General features: G+C 44.4%; 1 protein-coding gene across 3 annotated transcripts in view; it reads left to right on the forward strand.

Moving 5' to 3' along the window:
- ADGRG6 (adhesion G protein-coupled receptor G6) overlaps positions 1-27,719 on the forward strand; it is a 621,002-nt gene that overhangs the window by 431,781 nt on the left and 161,502 nt on the right. For all 3 annotated transcript variants that reach the window (XM_085611657.1, XM_085611655.1, XM_085611656.1), the window contains 3 exons: positions 15,957-16,042; positions 17,369-17,421; positions 18,553-18,630. In XM_085611657.1, the coding sequence (XP_085467783.1) occupies positions 15,957-16,042; positions 17,369-17,421; positions 18,553-18,630 (217 nt within the window). The remainder of the gene's footprint in view (positions 1-15,956; positions 16,043-17,368; positions 17,422-18,552; positions 18,631-27,719) is intronic.

Here is a 27,719-nt window from a genome sequence, read left to right on the forward strand (position 1 = left end):
GACAGCAGCATTCTGTTTATTTACATCTGTTGATTAGTGCTGCAGCATAGCCAAAAAGCCTCAGCATGAGATTCACCACTCTCCCTTGTATAAGAGAAAATGGATCTAAGTAGGCTCGCCTCTGCACTTCTTGCCCCCTCTCAGGGCCAGATTACCAGTTTTGTGGTGTGGGATCTGGCCACCTTGCCACCGCCCCGTCCCCACACCAACAAACAGGGCCGCCTGCCAGATTATGAGTTTCCTCATGGTCTGCCGAACGGTTCTTTGGTGTTCCCACGGCGCTGCATTTCTTTCCATGCAGGACCTGGGGGCGCACACATACTGGACGGCACAACAGCCCCCCTGCGTGCACCTCCCTGCACAAGGGGGCCCTGTAAGGGGCACCAGAGTTACCTCACTGCCACCCTTTCCATGGCAGGCTCACCTCCATTGACAGGGTTACAGTTAGAAAACTTGTAATATGCTTGGCGGGGCCATAGCAGCACCACCATGCATATTGCCGCCTCACACCGCCACACCAGAGCCTGGGATAGTGGAACCCTGTCGGTTGCGGCAGCTCCAAAAGGGTCCGACCGCCATACACCTAATATGGTGGTCTAACCAATAGTGTGCCGGTCCCCAACTGCCACCGCACCTCCACCACGGGCTTGGCAGTCCGATGGAGTGCCAAATTTGTAATCAGTCCTTTAAATTTTTGTCGGGGCAAATCAGAAATGCCTGTAGTTTTGTTTCTTGCTCCAATAGAACCATAATTTATACCCATTTAATGTACTCCAAAAATACTAACAGCTCAGGCAACAAATGCTAAGTGACCATTTTTTTAGATAATATGTGTAATTTCGCAATATTAGTAATACAAAAAAGCCAGTTCCTAATATGTCTGCTCGTTCTGGATTACTTCACCAAATTTTGTAATATATCATCATCAAAGCACAAAGGTTTCATCATGGAGTCATCACCTCATAAGGATATAAAACCAGTATCCCATGTGAAGTACCACAAACAGAGCTTATTAATTCCTTAACTCTATGTGAATAACACGATGCAACTCACGCTGGTGTTACACCGATACAGCTCTCGGAGCTGTCAACCACAGTAACCATACGAGCTCGTGAACACTTTAAAAATCTTGTGTTGGAATTTCTAAACTGATTTTATTAGGCATACCAAACACATTTTTTAAAATAGAAAATTAACTAAATTATTACAGATGTGAGTCAAGCAGGAAGCCACCATGGTTAAAAAAAACACATTTTTTAATCAAACATGATAAGGTGTGCGGCCTCCCACTCCAAGAGTATAAATCATGTATCATGAAGTCAGCTCAAGCTCTTTACCTGTGCAAGGCGTGCACAATTACATTTGTGCCCTCAGTGTTATCTTGAAGAACAAGCTCGCCAACCCTTGCATCTCCTCTTAATTATTTCGAATTGTTTTGGTTCATGGTTATGAAGGTCTAAAAGAGATTTTAAGAGAAAAGGTGTTGGAACTGTGGACAACTATCTTCCATATCTGATACCCATAAGTTCCCAGCTGTAATCTTGAATCCTTGAGTTGCCTGTTGAAATTCACCTTTCTTCCTCAAAACAGAAATCAGCCATTCCTGAATGGGCTCCAGTTTACAGAACCACCATGGACTGAATGCGACCAGCATCAGATTCTTGCTTAAGCCAACAACAGTGTACTTTTGACCCCTTAAAGTATTGTAAATACACTGGAGAGTATCAGGTTAAGAGAATCAACAAGGAAGTGGCTCTGTACTACCGATGTTACTGCAGCACAGTAGAGTAACTTCCAGTGCATTTGGAGGCCAGGTTTGGTTAAAACCATAGGGTGAAAAGGGAGTAATAGAAACAGAGAGAGAGAGAGAGAGAGAGAGAGAGAGAGAGAGAACACTGTTTTAAAGCAGACAACACCACCGTAGCCTTGGAACTATTGGTCTGCTTTCAACAGGGATGGAGTTCAGATATCCAGGTGGAGTCTGGAGCAAAAGGTTGAAAGATGAGTACTGTAAGTCTTAGCATTTCTACATCTGCAAACAAAACAAGCATTTGCAATGCAATAGGTCTCGCATTTATAAGAGTTTGAGCTATTGGCATTGTAAAATTACAATGCCTTTTATTTATCTTTTGGTTTTAAAACAAATAAAAGGCATTGTCATTTACAATGTCAGTAGCATAAACTCGCATAAAAGCAGTGTGTGGAGTGCAGCAGTGTGCGGCATGCAGCAATGTGCGGCGTGCAGCAGTGTGCGGCATGCAGCAGTGTGTGGCGTGCAGCAGTGTGAGGCGTGCAGCAGTGTGAGGCATGCAGCAGTGTGCGTCGTGCAGCAGTGTGCGTCGTGCAGCAGTGTGCGTTGTGCAGCAGTGTGTGGCGTGCAGCAGTGTGCGCTGTGCAGCAGTGTGTGGCATGCAGCAGTGTTTCGTGTAGCAGTGTGAGGCATGCAGCACTGTGTGGCATGCAGCGGCGTGCAGCAGTGTGCGGCGTGCGGTGTGCAGCAGTGTCGTGCAGCATGCAGCAGTGAGTAATGCAGCAGTGTGCGGCAGTGTGTGGCGTGCAGCAGTGTGCGGCGTGCAGCAGTGTGTGGCGTGCAGCAGTGTTTCATGTAGCATTGTGCGGCGTGCAGCAGTGTGTGGCGTGCAGCAGTGTGTGGCGTGCAGCAGTGTGTGGTGTGCAGCAGTGTGTGGCGTGCAGCAGTGTTTCATGTAGCAGTGTGCGGCGTGCAGCAGTGTGCAGCAGTGTGCGGCGTGCAGCAGTGTGCTGCGTGCGCAGTGTGTGGCGTGCAGCAGTGTGTGGCGTGCAGCGGCATGCAGCAGTGTGTGGCGTGCATCAGTGTGTGGCGTGCAGCAGTGTGTGGCGTGTAGCAGTGTGCGGCGTGCAGCAGTGTGCGGCATGCAGCAGTGTGCGGCATGCAGCAGTGTGTGGCGTGCAGCAGTGTGCGGCGTGCAGCAGTGTGCGGCGTGCAGCAGTGTGCGGCATGCAGCAGTGTGCTGCGTGCAGCAGGTTGCTGCGTGCAGCAGTGTCGTGCAGCATGCAGCAGTGAGTAATGCAGCAGTGTGCAGCAGTGTGTGGCGTGCAGCAGTGTGTGGCGTGCAGCAGTGTGCGGCGTGCAGCAGTGTGTGCCGTGCAGCAGTGTTTCGTGTAGCAGTGTGTGGCGTGCTGCAGTGTGTAGCGTGCAGCAGTGTGTGGCGTGCAGCAGTGTGTGGCGTGCAGCAGTGTGTGGCGTGCAGCAGTGTTTCGTGTAGCAGTGTGCGGCGTGCAGCAGTGTGCGGCGTGCAGCAGTGTGCGGCGTGCAGCAGTGTGCTGCGTGCAGCAGTGTGTGGTGTGCAGCAGTGTGTGGCGTGCAGCAGTGTGTGGCATGCAGCGGCATGCAGCAGTGTGTGGCGTGCAGCAGTGTGTGGCGTGTAGCAGTGTGCGGCGTGCAGCAGTGTGTGGCGTGCAGCAGTGTGTGGCGTGCAGCAGTGTGCGGCGTGCAGCAGTGTGCGGCGTGCAGCAGTGTGTGGCGTGCAGCAGTGTGCGACATGCAGCAGTGTGTGGCATGCAGCAGTGTGAGGCGTGCAGCAGTGTGCGGCGTGCAGCAGTGTGTGGCGTGCAGCAGTGTGCTGCGTGCAGCAGTGTCGTGCAGCATGCAGCAGTGAGTAATGCAGCAGTGTGCAGCAGTGTGTGGCGTGCAGCAGTGTGCGGCGTGCAGCAGTGTGTGCCGTGCAGCAGTGTTTCGTGTAGCAGCGTGAGGCATGCAGCACTGTGTGGCATGCAGCGGCGTGCAGCAGTGTGCGGCGTGCAGCAGTGTGCGGCGTGCAGCAGTGTGCGGCATGCAGCAGTGTGCTGCGTGCAGCAGTGTCGTGCAGCATGCAGCAGTGAGTAATGCAGCAGTGTGCAGCAGTGTGCGGTGTGCAGCAGTGTGCAGCGTGCAGCAGTGTGTGCCGTGCAGCAGTGTGTGGCGTGCAGCACTGTGTGGCATGCAGCAGTGTGTGGCGTGCAGCAGTGTGTGGCGTGCAGCAGTGTGTGGCGTGCAGCAGTGTTTCGTGTAGCAGTGTGCGGCGTGCAGCAGTGTGCGGCGTGCAGCAGTGTGTGGCGTAAAGCAGTGTGCTGCGTGCAGCAGTGTGTGGCGTGCAGCAGTGTGTGGCGTGCAGCAGTGTGCGGCGTGCAGCAGTGTGTGCCGTGCTGCAGTGTGTGGCATGCAGCAGTGTTTCGTGTAGCATTGTGCGGCGTGCAGCAGTGTGTGGCATGCAGCAGTGTGTGGCGTGCAGCAGTGTTTCGTGTAGCAGTGTGCGGCGTGCAGCAGTGTGCGGCATGCAGCAGTGTGTGGCGTGCAGCAGTGTGCGGCGTGCAGCTGTGTGGGGTGCAGCGGCATGCAGCAGTGTGTGGCGTGCAGCAGTGTGTGGCGTGTAGCAGTGTGCGGTGTGCAGCAGTGTGCGGTGTGCAGCAGTGTGAGGCGTGCAGCAGTGTGAGGCGTGCAGCAGTGTGAGGCGTGCAGCAGTGTGCGGTGTGCAGCAGTGTGAGGCATGCAGCAGTGTGAGGCGTGCAGCAGTGTGAGGCGTGCAGCAGTGTGTGGCGTGCAGCAGTGTGTGGCATGCAGCAGTGTGTAATGCAGCAGTGTGTAATGCAGCAGTGTGAAATGCAGCAGTGTGCGCAGCAGTGTGTGGCGTGCGGTAGTGTGCGGCGTGCAGCAGTGTGCGGCATGCAGTAGTGTGTGGCGTGCAGCAGTGTGTGGCGTGCAGCAGTGTGTGGCGTGGTTTGTAAACAACAAGAAAAGAGGACATCAAAGGAAGGGTGGGAGGGAACGAGCATATGGGGTGTGAGTTATAATGAAAGTTAATTGTTGTAAGAGGGGATGCAGGAAGTGAGGCCTAGCGCGCGCTGGGGAAAGCAGTCTGCTGCTTTCAAGTCCGATGCCAGATGCCAGGTTCGCGCTTGAATGCCTCAAATGCACTGGCCATAAACCGCATTCCTAAGGTCTTGTGCCCCTTACTAAATCTCTCTGAATGCGTGAGGCAGCGCACGCTCAGGAAGTAGCTGATGGCAAATGGAATGCGCGTGGTTGTGCGCGTAACCGCCACCCGATCCGCCTGGGAAGCCTTTGGGAGCATTTTCTGAAGCCCCTACATAAGTCTCGCTGGGCGATCGCTTACGCGATAGCCAGGCGAGACCTAAAAACTGGAGATTCATGTGCTTAACTGCCAATGAACAACATGATGCTGTGACTAGGCCCTCTGGCTACGTGGAAACTGCCTGATAGCCAAAGTGAAATGCGAAGGAGTCCGTCCACAGTGGAGCAAGTGAAGACTCGATGATTTCTGGTATCCTATCCACAGAGTGATAGCTGGAAGGAAAGGGGGTAGTGAGAAGCCTTCCTAACCAGGAAGACTGCCCCAACCAAAAAATACCACAACAGAAGTGCAGAGATGCAGATTCGATTGCAAACTTTCTGAAACAAAGGAAAACATAACAATTGTTTTTGCCAGCTACCGATACTCTGGGACTCCTGTCTAGGTTCTCTTGTCTGGGGAACTTTCCCACATCTAACCGCTCTTTCTTTCCTGCCCTAGAAGTGCCTTGAATAAACTCTGTGTGAGTCCACCTAACACCAAGCACTAATGCGCCAACCTCCTCTTTTCCTCAGGCTCCTCTGTTGCCTGCTGCTCTGTGTAGAGAGCACATTTCTCCCTTACCTTATTGACTGTAAGTTTATCCGTACGCAAGGATGAGTGATCATTGGATTCCTGACTCTGGACCTGATTTAGAGTTTGACAAACAAGCTACTCTGTTACAATGTGATGGATATCATGTCTGTCTTTTTACATATGCATTGTATCCTATGGCATTTGTAATACGACAGATGGGATATCCGTCAACTTGTGATGGAGTAACCCATCTGTCAAACTCTAAACGAGGCCTTTACCATCCTTTAGGAGTTCCCACAGATAAACAATACACTGGAAAGACCTTATACTGGCTCTCCAGCTCTTGTAATCCCTAGTGAGACAACCAGTTTACTTTCAGCCAGTTACTAGTATGAGAGCTTCTCATGCTGGTCTTCTAAGACTTTTCATACACTTCTCAGGCAAACTATAACCTTTAAGTTTGGTTGGTTCTTGTTGACATCATGTTGGAACTTTCATGTGCTCAAAACCCTACATGTTGGGTCTCCTTGCAACAATATCAGGCATTTTAGATGCTGAAAACTTTCAGTGCTAAAACGTTAGATTTGAGATTGGATGATCTGCTTTTAGACTCTTTATTTGTTGGAAAAGAGGCCAATTGGATATTATCTCTTGATTGATAATGAGCACACCTCCTCTGCAATGGATACAATCGGTTAAGCATGCCTAATCTTCGTTTGTAATGGTATATATAGCTTGACCGTTCTAGTGAATTGTTCTAAAGGATGCCATCACAAGACCTGCTCTTTTCAGCCCTAGTGGGTGAGCTGTGCTTTGAAATTTGTATGCTGATACACATCGGTTGTGGCTGTGTTAGAAGCTTATGCAGCTGTGTTTTCAGTCAGGTTCCCAACTAATGCAAGCAGTATCTTTCGCTAAAAAGATGTATTCATCTGTTACACAATCTCTACCATACAGCTGAAAGCGTCCCCTTCACCTGACTGGAGGTTGTAGTCTGTTGCCGCCACACGATGAGTATGCCTCTCAAGAAGAGACTAACAATCCGAAACACAATATGCCAGGCTCATTTTTGCAGAGCCATTTTGGAATAATGGCTTCAGAGAGCCTGGGGATCAAATTCGCATCTGTCTCAGTGAGTTTGCATATGGAAATCACAGTCTGGGAGGTGCAGCAGCGGTCTAGATTGCTATTAGGAGAATTGTCATATGATTGTTGTGGAGATGTTAGACAGCATTTGTGTACTTGATAATTTGTTGTCGACATTATGATTGTGTAGCTTTAAAATGTGGTTCCACATGCTGTCCTAAATACCTGAGGATATTTAAAAGAGACTGGAGTAAGTGGTGGGAAAGTACCTTAATGCAAGTAAGATATTGTGCAGTCTAAAAAGTGATTTATAGGTTTTTACTTTCCCTTATTAATAACCAACCATCAGCACACTCATCTGAACAGCTAACATCAGTAAAGGTACAAGTGACGAGTAAATAACAAATCTCAAAAGCAATCACAGCTCAGGAGAGTGATAGACTGAGTCAAAGAACAAAGTAGGGGGGCATTGTGAGTAGAACTGGTTGTATGGTCTCAAGGTAGCACATTGTAAATTTACTTGAGCTTTGCATTTTTGTCCATTAACATTCTCGGCTTAACGCATTTAGGCTTGCAGGGATTCAACGTACCCGCTACGTTTGCCATCAGAATGAAGAGAAAGTCGTCAAACCACGTTCATGGCCAAGCGCAGTTGGACTCCCAAGTAAAAAGTGTCCGAAGCATAGGAATCATCTCAACTCCAATCATCTGGCCAGTGAAACAAAGACCCCTCCTTTGGGAGAAAAGTATAACATCGGAAGATCAAATGTCAGAGAGAAACAATATGCACAGCTTGTCGCTTATGCCAACTGCAGCTGTTTTAACAGTATCCGGGAGGGCAGATTTGGAGGCACTGGTTCCTACTCTAGAAAATGTGAATGCAGAGAACAGCACAGCACAAAATGTGTCATACCTTGAACAGTTGGCTTTCTCTGAAGACTATGTGGTAGACATCATCAGAACAGTTCCATCTCATTCTGTCTCCTTGGATACTGCTATGGAAGCTGTCCATCTGCCTTTGAATGCAGAAGGGGAAGACCACATGCGTGCTGACTCCTCTGGCCATCAAAGATGGAATGATGAATCTAAACTCCTTTCTTTGGAGCGAGGAATCACTTCGCAGTCTAACATCGAACCTTCTCAAGAGGTGTCTATTCCCTGGCGCGGTACAGCTTACTTCATACAAACGAATGCACAAGGCACACAGGCTCCGGAGAACAGGCACAGCCAAGTATCATTAGATCAGCTAGCTGCAGAGAGTTTACAGTTGCGCAAATATTTAGCAGACAGTATTTCATTGAGTCTGAGTGTGCCGCTTCCAGAAATATTTCCAGAAAGTTCTTCTCTTACCACTGCAGTGAAGGGTGGAATACAGTCTATATCAGCAATTTCCTACAAAGGCAGTAACGAAATAAATGCAGAGAAGAAGATTGCGCTACCAGCATCAGTTAACCAGTCACTTACGGCGAAATATGGAGAAACCTTCATCCCAAAGGAGTCAGATATTCACGTATTACCACTGGAATACAGCACAGGGGTACTCAGTTTATCATTAGGGAACAGGGCGGAATTCGCACAGTCAACCCCACAACAGGATAAACATGTGTTTTCAGCAAGAACACCTTTGAGCCAATCGTTGTTGAGTGGCTCGGTAATACCTCATCATGTACTTGTAGAAAGTCCTCCACCCACATTTGCCACCCAGGACACTTCTGTTAAAGCAGAGAATGACAAAGTACAGGGCACAACTGTGCCCCATATCTACCACATGGAAGCACAGTTAAACCCCTTTATCAGTGTGCAGTGGAAACCCAGTGAGTTGCTTCGAGTTGAGCAGGCAAACAACAGAGAAGGTGACCCATCTATGGATCTTCTCCCCTCCCTGCAGTCAAACAACGCTGCACCCCATAGTAACTCTTGGAAAACAGAACTTTTCAGTCTGCATACTCAAACCTCTGTTGGATTTGCTTCTGCACAACAGCATGACATAGAACCCTCAGTATTGTTCTCTAAGGCTTCTCATACGGACTGGAAATACTCTGCTAGTGAGCAGCATTATTCAGACATTAAAAACATGTTATCTGCAAGCGCCTCTCTTGCAGATAGTGAGATAGGACCACTTGCAACATATGTTATGGGGGGAGCTAAATCAGAAACCATGACCATTTCTAGCTACCTGGTCCCCACGGCCTTAGACACATCTGAAGCAGTTAAGCTCATGAATACATTAGATTTTGCTGATGGATCACTTTTGGTGGGACAAAGCACCATTTCACTTGACACCAGTGATTCTTTAATGTCTACATCTCACACTTCATTTTTTCCTGAGGAACTGTTCCCAAGTCATCTATCGTTACAGTTGCAGAACTCTTCCTCAGGAGCACCAAGCGCACTTCCTGGACCTGATTTGGAGTCATTTGAAAATGAAATGATTGTCTCATCTGAGGATAAGCAAATAGTAAAAGGTATTTCTAGAGATCAAGGACACACTCTGTTCCCATCTACACCAGGGTTTCTCACCGACACCCAAAGCCAGTCAACATGCACTGACATTAATGACCCTGGAGGAAGCTGCTTCCAAGAGAAGCCTTTACTTACACCAGTAACCTCTTTGGACACCTCGGCCCCAGCTGATCCAGATCTGAAACCGTTTTCAACATTGAGACATACGTTAAACATTTCTGCTCATCTGGAAAACCTGCCTGATATTAATGGAAACATAAGCAACTCACCTGAAGACATTCCATTTTCAGGAACCATGATACGATCCAGACCAGGAGACCTGACGGATTCTTTGAAGCTAACTCTCTTATCATATCCAGAAACACTGGATGGGTTTAGTATGGATCTCAACATTTACTTAACAGATTTTGCCTATCCTACAACACCTTTATCAATGAACCATGAACTGGCTACAGATCAAATCTCAACAAGCTTAGATACCCTAGAGACAGCAACAAAACCAGTAAGCCTTCATTCAACGATTTCAGTGCTTAACTCATTTAAAACTCCAAATATAGAACGGATTTCTTTGTATTATGATGCTCAAAGCATAAGTGCAATGGGTGTGGGACATTCGAGAAGTACTGCTTTTACGATGAATGATGAAGGTGGTGTGTTGTTAAGTATGTCTCCTGGGGAGCAAGGTACCTATTCGTTTGGTCATGATGAAGGGTCTGGCCAGCATCACTTTTACCTGGAAACTGAACTATCATATTCTAGGTATACCTCTGACAAAGATTATGGACAAGTTCTTGAACCGACCGGAAGCAGCATTGATGGTATTGCTCTAAAATCAGAGCAGATTAAGCAACTAGGTTCAGCATCTACTTCATCCAGTGGAGACGGAAGGGGAAATAGTTTAAGCTCCATGTCAGCAGCTGAATCAGCCCTGTTTTCATCCCAAGAAAAGGAATCTCCAGAAAATTACAAGCATTCATACACCACTCTTGAAGATGACAGCTTCAGCAGTGCTTTGTCTCCCGGAACAGACCAACATCAAGATGCCAGTAAACATTTGGATCCTCTTGTCCGACCCTCGGTTGTATTACCCTGTACATGTGATCCTTCTTCAGGTTCTAACTGCCTTTGCAGACCCAGCGGCAAGTCCAGTATGTTAAGATGTTAGCGTACAAAGTCGTAGATAGCCCTGCTTTCTATTGAACTAGATTTATTGTTGAATGATCGCTTAGAAGTAGAAGTAGTATGTATAGGCAATTAGAAGCCCATAACAAAGTAGATTGATTAGATTATTTTTTATAATATTAGACTTTAACTAATATTAGACTATAGACTCTAGTATCTACCAAACCCTGTTATCTAGCTCAAGTACCTCAAAGGAGAATGCTGCATGGAAACACATAGAGGTGAAAAAGTAGAAGCAAATACTTTGATGTTTTTCCCAAATCTATGTATTAATGCATGTTAGATGTCTTTTATCTGTATTCAATTTGCTTTGCTAAATCCATTTTACATGATGGTGCCTGTGGATTCTCCTGATGTCATGAATAAACACAGCCCATCGAATTTATACAGAGCAGATATTCAGATGCTACTTGTTCAGACAGTACATCTAAACTTCCTTTTGCTCTGATGTAGAAAAATAGATAACTCAGGTTAGACATTTATAGACATGTTCAAGACACATAAAACAGTCACACTGTCAGGGTATTTAACATAAAATACAAAGTACCGACATCTAACAACCTAGGAACACATTTTTCATCCAAAACTTGGGGTGGAGCTTAGTATTATCAAAACTTACTTGAAAGATAATCCTCACCTCTGTGTTTTTTCATAGAATCCTTTGCAATAGAGAATATTTTTTTTATTCTGGTTCTGGACCAGTGGTGAGGATTATATTTTTTCAAAGTTTTGCCACTTATAGAGGAGCAGCATCTACTATTGCTTTTAAATAGAATTTCTAAATGGTAAAAATGTGTTGACTATTTGGCCAAACAACCTTATATCCTCCAGATTAACTCCCACTAAAAAAGCCTTAGGGGTCGCTGAACCCTTCACCCCTTGCCTTACCCACTGAACCCCACTGAACCCACCCGCTATGGTTAGTGATAACCGGGGCTCAAGATTTCTATACCGAGATCGCCGTTTCAAATGCCACATCAAGTCTCGGAATTGGAAATTAAATTGGTTTAAGAATTTTCTCACTTAGCAATGGTGAAGTTGTCCCCTTTTGGGGCGACAAGTACAATGCCCAACATTTGACACCCTTCTGCATGACACGAAATCATGGGTAACAAAACCAATAGCTCATTCTTAAAGAGACCATCATTTGGCATCCTGTTAAAAGCAGATGTAAAACACTGTTCAAATCCTCCACTTGAAAGTACTTACGTTTGAGTGACAGTGAGTCTCATTCCCTTAAATTACTCATCTAATATTGTACCCAGACTGGTGCTCCATCTAACAGAAACTGACCCTTGAAAATGATGGACATAAAAAATGTATTGTATTTCAATATAATCCTTCCTGAGACGGTTCTGACTGCAAAGGAGCATGCTATGAGTTATAGATAATTACTGTGAAGGTTCAGCTCCACTCCTGACCATTCTTCATCTGTAGCAACATCACAGAATGCTTTCCAAACTAGACAGTTGCCATCCACTTCAGTAGCAAGATCAGGAGTCACACCAAAAATTTCCCTGCCATTCCAGACTACCATGTGATCCAACCAATATTAATTTTCTTTCCTGTGTTCTTCTGTCAGGGTTATACATTCTGAAGGGGAAAGGCCCTTGCTCAGATGCACCACCTCCAGCAAGTGCCACCAAATGTTTTAAGGAAATTTAGCTTTTTAACAGAAACTTCCTAAACACGTTGCAGATATTTGTTATAGTGATCTGTTAAAGCTTCAATGTCACTGACTTTATCATAAACTAGGAAGTTCAAGTATCACTTGGGGGACAGCTCTGACTCCTCAGCATTTAATGCATAAGCCTAAGTCCTGAAGAAGGTCTACCACTTGGGCAAACTGTTTCGGCTGCATCTGTTGGCCCTGGCAAATAAAAAGGATATCATCCAGGTGAACTAAAAGCCATAGTCTCCTTATCCTTGGGAACTCCACCACTCGCTCCATCAGTTCAAAACAGAATGGAGATAAGGAAAGTTTGAAAACAAGGATTCTGAAATTGAACATCTGCCCTCTCCAGGGAAACTGTACAAAGCTATTGTGAGGAGGAAGAATAGCTACCTTCAGGTAGGATGATTCTGGACCAGATGAAAAACATCTGGTCACCCTCCAGAAGGATTTCCCTAAGAAGATGGATGTCACTTAAACTTGATATGTATTTAAATCCACCACATGTTCAACTCCCAGAATTTTCATCAGGTCTATCTGATATTCTTTGTATTTCTTTTCCCCATAAATAAGTTACTCAAGAGAGCACTGGAGTGTAAAACTGCCCTAACTTTTGCCCCTATGACCTCTATTTCTACTACTTTTTTGCCTATACAGGAGTGCTTGTCTTCCGAAATCATCAACGGTAGAAATTACACCCCCTGTCTTGGTGGTGGGGTCATAACATTCTGTGTGGAATCTTGTTATAAACTCAAGTACTCAAGAGCCCGAAATGAGTAGACGCCAGTTCAGAACTAATTGAGCCAACCTTCCCCTCAGTCATACTCAGGAAGGAAAACTGGATTATTGTCACCTGAGTATTGTGTGGCATTGTTCCCTTAGAACTTCCGTAGTTGCCCCTGCAACCAAAGCCTGTTTTGACTCTGGATGGAAAAAAGCCTCTCAATCACATCTAATCTTGCTTCTGATTTCAACCATAGGAGCCCTAACCTCTCTTGGAGCCTTAGTTTACCACCCCACAGGCGGAGTATCCTCTGCCATGATTGGCCACTATAAAAACATTGAACTAAAGACCTTTTGATCATAACTTGAGCCTAATCCAAAGCAGCACATGTGTTAACAAACTTATCCAACTCTTTAATGAAAGGGTTGCCAAATAATTTGCCCTGGACAAGTGCCCCCCCTCCAAGCATGGGGTTCACATTGATGAACAGCAACTTACATCTCTCTGTTGAAATTGCATGATTGGTGTTTCACTACACACAAATTTGTAAGCTGGCCTTTTTCAAAAGCATGTCTGGGGAAATGATGGTACCGGGATCTTTAGCCTTCTCTGCCATAGCTAAAATCTTTGTAAAGGATGGTGGAACATCTAAGATATTGTCTTGGCAAGACCACCAAGAATGTCTAATCCCCTTCTTAGTATCCCTGGTGAATTTGGCCTTGAAGGGGACATCTTCAAATGTATCTCTACCTCCAAGTCTTAAGATCAAGTGTAGTAGGTAGGTTGTATTTCATCCCATACAGTTCCAACGGGAAAACCTGATACTCAAACCTACTTTACAGACTGCAACTTGGGGTGCAGTAACATTGCTACTCAGAATAAGGTTCAGCCTCACATGAGATGCTTTGTCATCTGACTTCTCATCTGCCATAAGGGGTTTCTTCTCTGTTGGAGGACCTTCTTTACATAAACTGAATTGCCACATGAACTAAATTCTTCAGTCTCCTGGACTGAGGGTATGGGGCGCATCCTCTGCCCTTTTAGAAGGCTTTCTTCTTTTGGAAATTGAAGGCATCTAAATACTCTGGGGGATTCCTCTACTCTTGGTTTTCACATTCAGCAGGAGTTCATAAGTTCTCCGATAGCTAAGGACTAATGGATCCCAAACCTCATCTTCCTTTAGGGTGAGCGCTCAATGCTAAGGGTTGCCAGTTTCTGCGTCTGTGCACATAATCTTTTCAGAGTGTCAAATATAGCCCATTGCACAAAGAAATCCATGGCTTACGGAAATTCCTCATCCATTTGGAAAATATCTGCTCTTCATCTACCACTTCACCTTGTGAACAAAGCACTGCCTATGTCTTTGTGCCATACTAATATCACATTCCCCACAAGGTACAATGGATTACCTGCCCAGCAGTTGACTTGTTTCACAAAATGCCCCACTGACACTAAATGGCCATGGGTGATTCTCCTAATAATCAGGGTAAAAACAACATTCTCATGCACCGTGATCATGATTGATTTTGAGCATGAAGACTGCCACTAAAACACCAATCACCTTGGCGGTATCCCCAACCTTTCCCTTTGTAGCTGGTACCATGTCATTTGACCTGGAAATGAGATTGGCTGCTCTCCAGCTGATTGCCCGCAACCCCTTTACCCCTCGCACGTAGTGGTGCACCAAGCATACAGTCGCTGTGAACTGCACCATGCAGCTTCTCCTCATCTGACAGCAACCCTCAGAGTACCTGCTTAGGACCTGGTGAGAAAAGATTGCCAAGAACATGGCTCTACAATGAGTATTCTTGATGTTCACTGTAGTCTGTGGGACTACCACTCTGGCCTCCGACTGTGATCAAAAGGCACCAGAAGATGTAGGAGCCAGATAAGATAAAATAGAATCACAAATGCCCAGGGAGACAGGGGAGTTGTTTGTTAGAATCTCTCATCACTCCCAAAATAGAGAAAATGTCTGTGGCTACTGAGCAACAGAAAAAGCTTCTGCATTTTGAGGCCATTTGAGGATTGTGATTGGCTCTGTTGGTCACATGTTACAGTTCTAATCTCAACATCTGTGGGAAATGTATTTTTGCTAAAGCAGAATTATCAACTCTGGTCCTGACTTAGAATTGTTTCCTATGCTGGTAAGTTGCATAACGTTGTCTGATCTCATTTTGTTTTTCCATTTGGACTGGCGGCATGGTATTTATTAATGTTAGTTATGCTTTGGAATGCCTACATTTATGGTATTAGGCTGTTGGATTGCTTCAGCTGGCCAGACCAGATTGTTCCACTAATCCAAGCGAAAGAACCATTTCACTCATCAAAATGCTTCATCTAATCCGTATTTCCATCAAGAGAAGTCAAAGGATTTGCCATTGAATGAGGTACCTGTAGCTTTTATATAGTGATGCCCTGGAATAGCAAGACATCATAAATACTCTGCTAGATTCCCACAATATGCTAGCCTCTACTAACACTGTTTTGTGTCTACATTTGTAGGAGGGGAAGTAGAGGGATCCATTCTATTGTGTCTTCCTTTAATTTGACGAATTATTTTAAAAACTGTAAAACTTGTAGATTTTTATTAAACACCTGGAACAAGCAAACTGAAAGCAGGTTGCATTGTGTGACCTACATACATCCCTTTGGCACGTGGGGGGGGGGGGGCTTATTAAAGTGATCTAAGAAAGCTTCTGAATTTAAAACTTTCGGCAGAAATGTATCCTAGTTAAGCATGGGTGACATAGATGCAAATTATATTTTTTTTTTGCAGTTTGTCAGTCTCTTCACTTGGAGTGCCAACTCGTAGAGCCGTCAGCATTGTCTTTTGATGCATGAAGGTGCTGTGATTTTAATCGATCGGCCGCGTCATAAGGAAATTGAATGACCATAAAACTTTAAAAGAATATTTATTTATTTATTTGGAGTTTCCTGATTGGCACTACTTCACACATTAGTCACTTATGGCCATAAACCAATAACTTGTTAAAAGGCTGACATAAAAATTATGTAAACATAGACCTATGCATTGACCGAATTTATATCAATGGATCGGCTTTGAGTTTGTGTGCTTGCAGGTGTTTAGAGCGCAATCGGCATAGTTCACCTAGTGAACCCCTATACTGTATACGTATAGCACAGTAGTCTATGTATAAGTATAGCAAATATTTCGATGTGTAAATGTACTTTTGCTTAACAGGTGGGATCTTCTACCGCATTTCTTTAACTGTTTTCAAACTTAATCTGGATTCGGACGCAGAGGTACAGAACAAGGTGTCAGAGTGGGTAAGTGCGAGTCTGTTCTCTCAATGCTGTGTGTTACTGACATGTGTAAAACAGGTTGTTTTTTTCGGCTTGTGCATGTTCTTGAATGTGTGCCAATGCAGATTCAATGAGCAGGGTCCACACCAGCAAGGCTTTCAGTGAAGGTGGTCCTGTCTCTACTAGTCGGATAAGGGTTCTTGTTCCTTCTCTTAAGTCCTAGCAACTTCAACTTTACTAGCAATGTAACCAATATCCACTTGAAGTTCCCATCCCAGCAGTTGTACCCGGTAGACTGTTCTTACACCACCTCGGCAGCAATCAGTAATTTCAGCCTCAGCATAGCATGTATGTCAACAACAATCCCAGTGTGTCTGTGAAAGTGATTAAAGAGCGCGACTAGTAACATCCGTGTGCAGAGATATGTGGGGCCTTCAATGCCACAATGTGTTGCTTGTGGAATTAAGCTGTGGTGCAATGATTTGCCATTTTGTACTCCCCAGCAGCGTGGACATTTAAAGCTGTTTGTTGCACTGCGGTGTCCACTTGTAACCTCTTGTGGCATGGTAAGGTAGCTGACTACAGCGGCCCTAATGTAGTACGAGTCCTGCAACCAGGGGAAGAATACAGAAGCTGTACGTTGCTATACGCTCTTTAGGGCATATTAGCAAGGGCGGTATCGCTTCTTTAGCGGCACTTTTTGCCGCTAAATCTGCGATATTTCTATCGGCCTATTAGCAAGCTGCCACTAACTGCTGTTAGCGACAGCTTTATGGCGAAAGCGACCGTTTTGGTGACGCTTTGCATGTCAGCAATATTCATCGCTAATGACATGCAAAGTGGGCGTTCCTCCACACAACTCCTTGGCAAACACTCGCTAACCCAGCTTCGGGATATTAGCAAGGCTGCACAAGACCCACGATGCGAGCTTGAAAGCCGCGCTAAGCCCCCTTTATTGCAGGTTTTTAACACCTGCTAAAAATGCAACTTAGCCATCTTTAACATCGGAGGTGGATTGCATGGCTGAGTCTATGCCTGCCTATCAGCAAGGTTTGCAGTATAGCAGGGAAATCATCGCTTGTTTTCCCGCGATACAGCATGTTATCACGGCTATCGCTGGATTTAATATCGCCTTGGAGATACGCGTTGCTAATAACGCTCTATATCGGCGATAAAATCCAGCGATATCCGTCGATTAAAAAATGAGCGCTAAGCGCGCCTTGCGATATTTATCGCAAAGCTTTGCTAATATGCCCTCTTGTGTGTGTGAGTGTGTGTGTACGTGTGTGTGTGTGTTTCAACACACTAACTGTAAGGCTTGCTCTTGACTCTCATTTCTTTCATTTTTAGTTGAATGGAACATTTCAAAACTGGAATTACTCTGTGTTTGTGGTAAATGTCAGGTACGTAATCAATTGATAAGCTTGCATATGTCTCTTTTTCTTCTGGGGTGTGGTCCGTGATCAATACTAATATTTTTTTTTAAAACGAATAATTGTTTGGTGAGAAAGCGAGAGATGTGAAAGGTGAAACTACGAAAGGCAACCAATGGTCGAAAACGGACAGTGGTACATTGGTAGCATCAAGAGGTGGGAGTAGGACCTCAATATTAAGGGATTGGATGATTGGAAATTCAGCTTCTTCATAACTGTGTTAATGCTCGATTAGGAAAAGAACTGCCAAACGCTGTGATCTGCACTTTTAGTGTAGGCTCGGCAAAGAGATGGGAAAGATAGCTTTTTCTGCCATCATCCGCTGGCCTGTTCTACTAAACGCCATGAGGTAGCAGGTCGTACTAGATCCTGGATCATTGTGCAGCATTCAGTATCTGAATCGTAAAGGCTTTTAAGTGACTCAGCATTGACTGGACTGAACTGGGTCAACAAACATAATCCAATTGCACGCAAGTGGGACCCTTACTAGTGTCACACCACCCTGATTTGAAAACCACCAATAGTATCGCCAGTCAATTCTAAGAAGCCACTTGGTGCTCCACCAGCTCATCAAGGTTTCGTTGGTGCGAGAAGAGTTAAAAATGATGACATAATGCCTATATCACCACTCGGGCACACAAGCTGTGTGCCCAAGACACCATGACACATATCCACTAATGTGCATCCATCCTTACTGGCAGCCCCACGCCTCTCTTTCTTAGTATCCGATCTGACGATTGGTGATGGAAAAAAGGGTGACATCATTGTGTTCTCTGCCGACACTTATTGTCTTCTTTTTTTTTGGTACACAAAGATCAATTATTGTCCGAATGTAAAAATGAATTTATAATCAAACATTTAACATGAATCAAGAACGTCTCCGTTGTCAGGGTAAGAGGACAGCAGGAAACTCTCTTGATATATAGTGTTGCATATTCGAGTCACCCTGATTGGAGATAATTGTACAATTTCTATTGAAAAATTGATGTTTGTTGGGAATTCTATAAGATAAACACAGTCATTTTACACACTGTCAGACAATGCTGATAGCAGTGAAACGTATACGTTATTAACATGTATACGGTCCACTTTTCTTTTCAGTATCGAGATTCTAAATTTGGGATCTCCCACAATCGTGAAGAGAAGTGTCGACAGTCGCAACAACATCAACAGCACCAGGTAATCCACCTTCTTTACCTCTTGTGAAGTGCAGTCGAAGTCAAGTGGGGATTAGATTGCTTTGCCGGGACATTTGTCGCCCTTGGGATGCAGATGCTCTACTCCTGGGACTGTGCAAACCATTGTCTTCAAAAGACTGCCTTTGGTCCATTCAAACTCATGCGTGTGACGCAGTTGTCATCCACTTCCGCACCTTGCGTACTACTTCTATCAAGGCACAGTGGATTTTGCAGTTACAGGTGTGAGAATTTAAAATTGTATTAGCGCTCAGTAGCTGTTGTACTTGGTTGTCGAGTATAAATTTCAATAAATAAATGTTTGAAAAAAAAAAAATGGTATTAGCACCATTGCAAAGTGCAGAAACTTTGCAACTATGAGAAGTTTGGACCTTCCAGAACTTAGCCTGCATGTAAAATTTCAGATAAAAGCGTTTGTTTTTTTAAATAGAGATTTTTTAGCTCAATCTTTTTTCAAGGATCATTCTCCTCCGCTGAGAAGGTTTCACAGCCTTTTCATTTAAATTGTAACGCATACTCTTTTCATAATGTTTCTGGCATTTTTTCTGCTTTGCAATGTTTCAAAACTGGCAATTTTAAACTTCAAGATTCTGTAAAATTACAGAGCGGCCAATTACAAATTGTGTGCAGAGATTCCTGGCAGTTGTAATTTCCGGCAATGACCAGAATCTCTGCACAGAATGTATTTAATTGTTACATTTGGAAATTCTAAATCCAGGCCTTCGCTCACCTCCCCCACCCCTACAACACCCTGTATAAGACGTGAATCGAGGAATGATTTCAGCAATATAGTTTTGTTTTACCAGCCGATCTAGCACAATGTTACGATATTATAAATTATGACTTAAGTTTTGAAGGAGTGGCTATTTTTTAAAAAATGTAATCAAAATATTATTGGATACATCTAGTGAATCACTGTCAGTTCTGCTAGGACGCAATTTCTTCATCAGGTCCTGAGGAGGCCTAATCCAGTGAGCAGGATACAGTAGAACTTGATTACAAGAAGACGCTGAAAGGTAACAAAAAAAGCTTCCTTTTCCTGAAGGAGCTGGGTTAGTAAAATATTCAGTAAATATACTGAGTCTTAATAAGGTTATGAGTAGGAAAGTTTACAGCAGAATCATATTCCAGAAGTGATGGCAACATTGTACATTGCTGCCTTCGGGACATCAGAGACCATTAGCCGACAGAAGCAATGTAGAGATGATCATGATCTAAACAGTGTACAAGAACACAAAAACCCTGAAACCCACCTGAAAGTATTTCCATACATATTAACCATTAGAGACCATGTGGATAGTTATTAAATATAAATTCGCTCAAGAGCGTCCAACGTAAGCCCTAAAGGCGGGAACAAAGCTGCATCTCCACTATGAGGGCTGACTATATTTTATTGATGTTATGCTATTCATATTTGTGCAGCGTTTAAAACTATTTCCATGGCATTGTAAAGTATTCTCAAACTTGGCACCCTTTCAGGTTAAATAGGTAAGGCCATCAATCAATTGTGCTTGATTTCGGTTGTTGCTTTATTGCAACATCTGCTTTATTGATTTCATGTAAATTGATCAAGAGTATATCCAGAAAATCTGGCATGGATCCAGGCCTTTTGAACACCCCTAAGTTAGCTGTTTTTAATAGAAAATAAATTACATGTCCAATTTAGTTTCCAATGGTTTGTCATAAATTATTAACGTGTTCACACAACAGCGAGTGAGTAATTTTAGAGCCTTTTTGACTTTGGATTAGCATACAATAGCGCATGCAGCATCTGCTCTGTTCTCCCAGAACTCTCTGCTGATGGGCTCTGTTCATTTTCTCCTCAGGCTGAGAATTATGAAGCAAGAATTGTATAACAGCTAGGAAGAAATATATCCATACTGCTTTCTTCTTTGAATCCTACCAGAGTTTCATTGAGTTGCTAGAAAAAATTACCAGCGGAAATTGTGCCTCTGGGATGTCCATGCAACGTTTAGACAAATTTCGCTAGAACTTCTCAAATTAGTATTGCATGCCTGACAACTCATCCTGTACCACCGTGTGTCACACGATATCTGCTCCCATTACACAGTCTCCCAATGAGGAGCCGATTATCACATGGTGGCAGGGAAAGCAAGCTGAGAACCACTGTGGATAGGGGTTTTCCAGCTCGTTTGATGAGGCTTTGAACTGCCGACGTCTATTAAGGGGTGTGAAAACACCCCCAGACATTGGTACCAGCCTCAGCTAGATAATTATTTGGGGAGGAGGGGGTTTAGGGGTGGGCTGGGGTTCAAAAGTGCCTCGTAGGTACTTCTGGGCAGAAGGCCCGCCCCTTCAAGGCTTTGTCCCCTCCTCACATGGTGAGATTGTTCCTCAAGTTGGCAGGTTTCTATAGTTTCTATTTGAGCTCTGGGCCAATGTAACCCACAGAATAAAAGTTATAATTTCCATTTTCAAGCACACCTTTCTCATCTTCTCATTTTAGTCTCTCTGGCTGGTATAGATTCAGAAACACAGATCCACGTGATCCATTAGATTCTGCTGTTACACTTTTCATGAACTTTCGGACCTCCACTAGGTACTTTGCCCTGTGTACTAACTATCAGACACCTTTGTGTTTTGTCCCATGTTAATGATTAGCTTTTCTACCCCTTAAATGAAAGGTATAGACTTGGAAACTAACCTGACATACAGCCTAGCGGCATATGTGTGTACGTACAGTCCAAGTTGATGGCATCACAGCATACTACAAATCTTCAATAAATTCTAGTTTCAGCATGGGGAAAGTAGAAACCAGACAGAACAGGTATTATGTTTTTAAATATATCTTTTCAAACTATCTCATAGAAATAATGGGACGTTTTGTAAAACATTATTTTATCCAGAAACATTATTATATGCTGCCTACGTATTCAGTGTCTCTGTGTGGTTGAAATATCAATTTAGGCCAGGTATCGCCGAGAAGAGGCATGTTTTTGTCCTCACTGATAGAAAGGTGAATCTACCCTTGAGATGCCCCATGGTGGGATTTTTCATTGACAGGATAGCTGCCCAAACAACAGATTCAATCTTCTCAGTCAAAGTTGCAAACCGGAATGAAATCCAATTGTAAGACCAGTTTCGTGTGATACTGTTTGTTTCTTGAGGATGGTCTAGTCTCACAGTCTGAGAGAAATGCCTGCTTTGGTTAGGTAAGGCAGGGAAAGAAATAGCCACAGGGTGACCGAAAGAAAAAACCCAAATACTGTGTTGTGAAATATGGAGCCTGGTTGCTGAGGTTAGATTGAGAGATTATTTTTCCAGGAGATACAATTTCCATCGTTTCCAGTGGATATAGAGATATGTCTATGTGCCTTCGTGTGCTAAAGTACTTAGGAAAGAGATATATGGAAACTATGGGCAAGGTTTATGCAGAGACTATCAGAGCAACTGGTTATTCCATTATATTATATATCTATGCGTTAAACAGTCCTTTGTCTGTGTCCTAGATTGTCACAGGTTTAGTTTACATTTATCTCTCGCTCTGTTGAAGGGGCACCTGACCTATTGATCTGTGCACGAAAACATGTAATGGGAAACATTCAACTCTCTTGGTGTTAATTGCTACTGCAACATATCACATTGTACCCTACTGTTGTGTTGTGTCCCAGTGTCTCATCATTGTAACCCAACATGACGGATGCCTTGTGCATTTTTTTACCCGAAGACTTTGACAAGAGTTTCCTAAGAATATGTTTGCGCTAAAAATCCAGATGTAAGACCTCAACAGCTCCAGCATTGGATTTAGGTATGATGCATCACAAATACTGCAACCATTTAGGCTGTAGGCAAAGCCATGCTTATCACAGACAGGGACGACTCCTGCCTCCTCAGTTTTTCATCAGCCTTCCATTTTGTTTGTCATGGAATGCGATGACAACATATTATTCTGGTTCTACTGTCACTGCAACCAGTATCAACTTATTCAGATAAACACCTCTAGATCTTTGTGAATACCAGTGCCACACAAGGTATCTCAAACAGAGTCTCTTTGGTACTCCAGTACAACCACAGAAACATTCATCAATATGCTGACAACACGCAAACACATCTGCATGAAAGAGCCCACACAAAAGCCCACGCAAGCAGTGGCGCAAACCAGCTCAAAGACTACCTCTCCATTATACAAGGCTAGATGTTAAGGTTAAGCCCGAAAGTGAATCCTACAAAGTCCAGAGACACCTTCTTTCCCTACAGTTCTAAATAAATATAGATCAAGGAGTGGTTCTCTGTTATAATCCAGCATCAAACACAAAATTAATTGGATTCATAATAATGGGTGACTTTCTTTCACAAACAACACAACAAGAAATGTCAGTAGTACAATTTATCCCTCCACTTCACAATAAAATATTACCTTTAACTTCACCAAACAAACTTTGGTCCACTTCTGCTGAAAGGATGACAATACCATCAGAATCACTAGCCTCCTTCATAGTCTTATATCTTCTCCAAGGCTTTTTATGTTATCTACAAGATAGTAACAGCCACTACACTAGAATACCTGACTGGAAGAATCACCACCTTAGCAGCCAACCTAATACACAAAGCCAATTCATTGTTAGGTTGGATATCAAGAGGTGCTAAAAGGAAATGATCAGAGGACACGAATTTTAAAGCTACACATACAGATATGGAACAACATCAATCCACATATCAGGCTCTTCTCTGTTTCTTCCACTCTACAGAGGAGCTGAAAATTCATTTATTTCATACACAATTAATCTGCTATATTGACAATGGACCATCCATCTTTCCCTTCCTCTTGGGCTAAACTATGAAGAGAACCTATCTGCCATGCCAACTATTTACATGATGTTGTCTCATTTGATGCAGTGCACCATTTCTCCTTAACTAGAGTAATGCTATGTGTACTTCAGTACCAATGTACCATCCTTCCATGTCCGCTGTAATATTTTTATTCAAGCAAAGCTCAGTCTACATGGGATTGCTTTGGTTTTGGACTATCACAGTGACACACACTAATAAGACCTGGGGCCTATTCACAGAGGTAAATCACAAGTGTAAAATGTACTCTGTCTAAATCTACTCCTGGACCAAGCCCATTGTATCCAAGATTCTGTAACTTTTCGGACAAGGGGATTGATTGAGCGAGTCTGGAGAGAGAGCGGGCAACAGCAGCGGAGCAGCGCCGAGCGGATCAGCAGTGAGGAAGCGAGCAACCAACACCCTCCTACCGAAGACCCGTCTGACGCCTTCCATACCTGCTGTGTTGCTGCAGTCCGTGTTGTTCCTGCAGTGCTCCTGGTGAGGCGTGGTTGCCTTGTTGCGATTCGGACTGCTCCTCCATTATGGTGCGGCGGCTGGTTCACTGCGTTCCCACTGCTCCAGCTTCAGAGGTTGGAGGCGTGGCAGGCTGCCTCGGGCCAGAGAAGGAGCCACCTGGTCCAGCCGCCTATCTGCACCGTTTGTTCTTTGTCCGTTTGTTCTTCGGCCCGCTGCTAGACTGCTAGACTGACAGACTGTGGCGGGGGCTGTTGCAGGGGCACAGAGTTTGTGATTCCATCATGTGCCGTCTGGACTTCCTCTCCGCTTCTGTGACAGCGAGCGGGGATCCCGGGCCTTCGTGCCTCCCAAGCGGGAGTCAGCAAGAGTCAGATAAGTGCTTGGAGCATGGGTTCGGTGCTCCAGATTCTAATTTAATTTAAATTACCTTTATACTTTGACTTGACCCAGATACAGACAATCTGCTTTGCGTAATCCAACCTTCACCTTCACTCCTTTTTGGTCAGAATGAAATTGTGACTATATCTAGAAATTGTGACTGGATTAATCGCAAATTGCAAATAGTGATTTTGGAAGGGACTATTAGGTCTTTGTGTTGCGGTATTTTTGTCATGGGCTTATCTGTGTCCGTATTTTCTCAGTATTACCTCCTGGAGGAGAGTGTATTTTTCTGAGAATTGACTTTCCAGTTGTGACTTACCCTTTGCTAATATAGCAAGACAGCAAGACTGCAGCCACGATCCATTTTTTTAGGTCGTTATTCAGGTACCTACAAGAGTCTACAATTAAGTCTCCTTACATCAAGGATGAGATTTCGTAAGGTGCGGTGTAAGGCTCAAGCCCCAATGAAAAGAAAGTGGGAAAGAGAGACTGCTCCAGGAAATCTTTCTGCAAAAAGGAAGCTACAAATCCAACCGGGCAGGTCCGTTGTCAATGTCGATCCCCTCCCCCAGAGGATCGAAGTGCCTCCTACGACTCGGACCAAGATTTGGATGCGAGTATGGAGGTTCATCCAGAAAGTAGCCCAAAGGTTCAAACTACTTCAGATCGCACCGTGAGCTTGCAATCAGGCCAGATTGGTGACAAAGATAGTTGCAAAGAAGATAAAACGTTGATGGATCATCATAACTCATTAAAAATTACAAATTACTTTCGACCAGCAACTAAACATGGTAAATAACAACAATTAAATAAGAATGTCAAATGTCAACCAGAAGGGTTCCCTACTTGCCTTGTCCAGACCTCTCCACCACCTAACTCAATGTCTCTATCAAATGAGCAGCCAAATGAGTATCCATCAAGTAGATCTCCTGTGTATGCCCCAGAAGAAGTGGTTAATACAGACTCAGCCTCGAAAGGTACTGATGGATGGGCACCTACATTCTTTGTTTTTCCTGAGTTTAAATTATACAGCGAAGAGGATTCTTTACCTCCTTTAGTATCCGATGAGGGGCCTAACACAATCTCACAGGAAATAACTATAGAAGATGAGAGAAACAAAAGGGCACGGATAGTGGGACCCGGAGAAAACCCTTTGATTCTGTGGGTCGCTATACTGAACACTATGCAAGCAACAGTACTGGCTCCATCCTTCATCCCATTTAAAAAAAAGGCTTGGCTTGTTCACCTAGCAACTATAGGCTAATAGCACTTATGGATGTTGAGATAAAATATTTTTCAACGTTGATACTCCATGATCTGGAATCTTGGTCGTATGGCAATGGAAGAATTCCCTTAAATCAAACTGGCTTCCAAAGGGGCCAAGGTACTTCAACCAATCTTATGGCCCTGAGTCTAATCAGGAATAGAGCGAAAGCAACTAGGACACCCCTTTACTTGTGCTTTGTTGACTTTAAAGCAGCTTTTGATGGTGTCCCTCGGGACAAATTATGGGCCAAGCTTCAGCGATCGAGCATCCTACAAGGATTTAGACTAGTATATTCCGACACCTGGATCAAAATCAAAATCGGAGATGGCTCTTGCGTATCAAGGAAGGGCTAAACATCCCTAGGCATAAAACAGGGCTGTGTCCTAGCCCCCTTCCTTTTTAACTTATTTTTGGCAGATTTTTCCACTGAGCTCGACAAACAGCTGGCCCACGCTCCGTCTGTTGGAGGTCAACAAATGTCACATATCCTCTATGCAGATGACCTGGTGTTGTTCAGCAACATGTGAATAGGACTCCAAAGGCTGCTCAACACTCTGGGAGCTTATACTGAAAAGAATGGCCTGGAAATAAATTTTTCAAAACAAGTGTGATGGTGTGCAATCGTCCCTCCAAGATCAATCAAAACTACTTTATCAACGGAAACAAAATTGAGGGGGTCAAACTCTATGTATACCTAGGAGTGAAAATAGACGCAAATTCCTCCTTTGTTTCCCAGAAGAATGCGAAAGCACAGGCCCTTAATTATGGCCTCACGTCACTGGCCAGATCTATTCAAGGTCACGATTAGTTCTGTAAGCCAAAATGTTGCCAGCCCTTGCATACGGAATGGAGATTATGTTGGGGGATGATGCTCTTTTGTTAGAAAAAGTGATGATAAAAGCCTACAAACAAATCTTTAGGCTCCCCAAGTCAGCTTCTCCTGCGCAAATCCGGCTAGAATTTCTGCTTACAAAACAGACACTCACTAGGCCGGCGGCGTTTGTAAAGCTTTGTTATAATTTGCGAGCAGCAGTTGAAAACACTCTGGCAATCTGGATCGAAATTAACTTCCAAAGGGGCAATGGTGCTTACAAGACATTTTTAGAAAGCAGTATTACGACGCTTGATCTGGGTGACCTTTGGAATTCTAATATCTCTGGGCAAATCTTTAAGAAGCTAGTAAATAAATCAACTAAACTGCAAAGTTGGATGGCAGACAAAGAAACCCTGTCAAAACGTCGCCACGGGTGGTTGGTGTTGAAATCATATTCCACTCCTAGAGAATCAGCCCTGCTAGCTGCACCTTACCACCGGAAGATCAAACAGTCATTTCTGGCCCTGAGATTTGGAAAGAAAATACCCACGCTGGACCTCATGCCAAAATGGAGGATGTCCGGTCTAAGTGAAGACCGTCCTGCCGTCTATGCCACCAGCGGCCTGAATCTCTACTTCACATTGTCTGTGTTTGTCCTGTTCTGATGGTTCAACGAAGATTTCTATTAAGGCGGGAGTTCCTTGAACGGGGAATTAGGTCCTGCAGGCATGCACTGGTGGAGTCCATGGATCCAAACAACACCATGCTGAACATTAGACTGACTTAGTTATCGATCTGTTTTAAGAAAATGATCAGCTAATAGGATATACGATGTGGGGGGGTCCCCTGAATGAAATTCTAAATTGTAATAACTCACTAGCTTTCACTCCTGAGGCACAGCCGGGAGCAGGGACTCGTGAGTTGCTTAAATTGTTTTAATGTTATCACTGGTTGCACTTTGCCATATTTTAACGAGGAGATAGACACCATCCCCGCCCAGCGCTTAGAACGCTGACGCGGGCCGGTGTTTTCACAAGGAGCGCACGTCATTGGCCGGACTGACAGGCACGCCTACTGCCAGCAGCCGCGCCCCCCATCTGTTAAAATCGCGCCAGCAACTGAGCGCAGCGTCACTAGCTTTCACTCCTGAGGCACAGCCGGGAGCAGGGACTCGTGAGTTGCTTAAATTGTTTTAATGTTATCACTGGTTGCACTTTGCCATATTTTAACGAGGAGATAGACACCATCCCCGCCCAGCGCTTAGAACGCTGACGCGGGCCGGTGTTTTCACAAGGAGCGCACGTCATTGGCCGGACTGACAGGCACGCCTACTGCCAGCAGC

The sequence above is a fragment of the Triturus cristatus genome, chromosome 6 (assembly GCF_964204655.1).
Source record: "Triturus cristatus chromosome 6, aTriCri1.1, whole genome shotgun sequence".
NCBI lineage: Eukaryota > Metazoa > Chordata > Amphibia > Caudata > Salamandridae > Triturus > Triturus cristatus.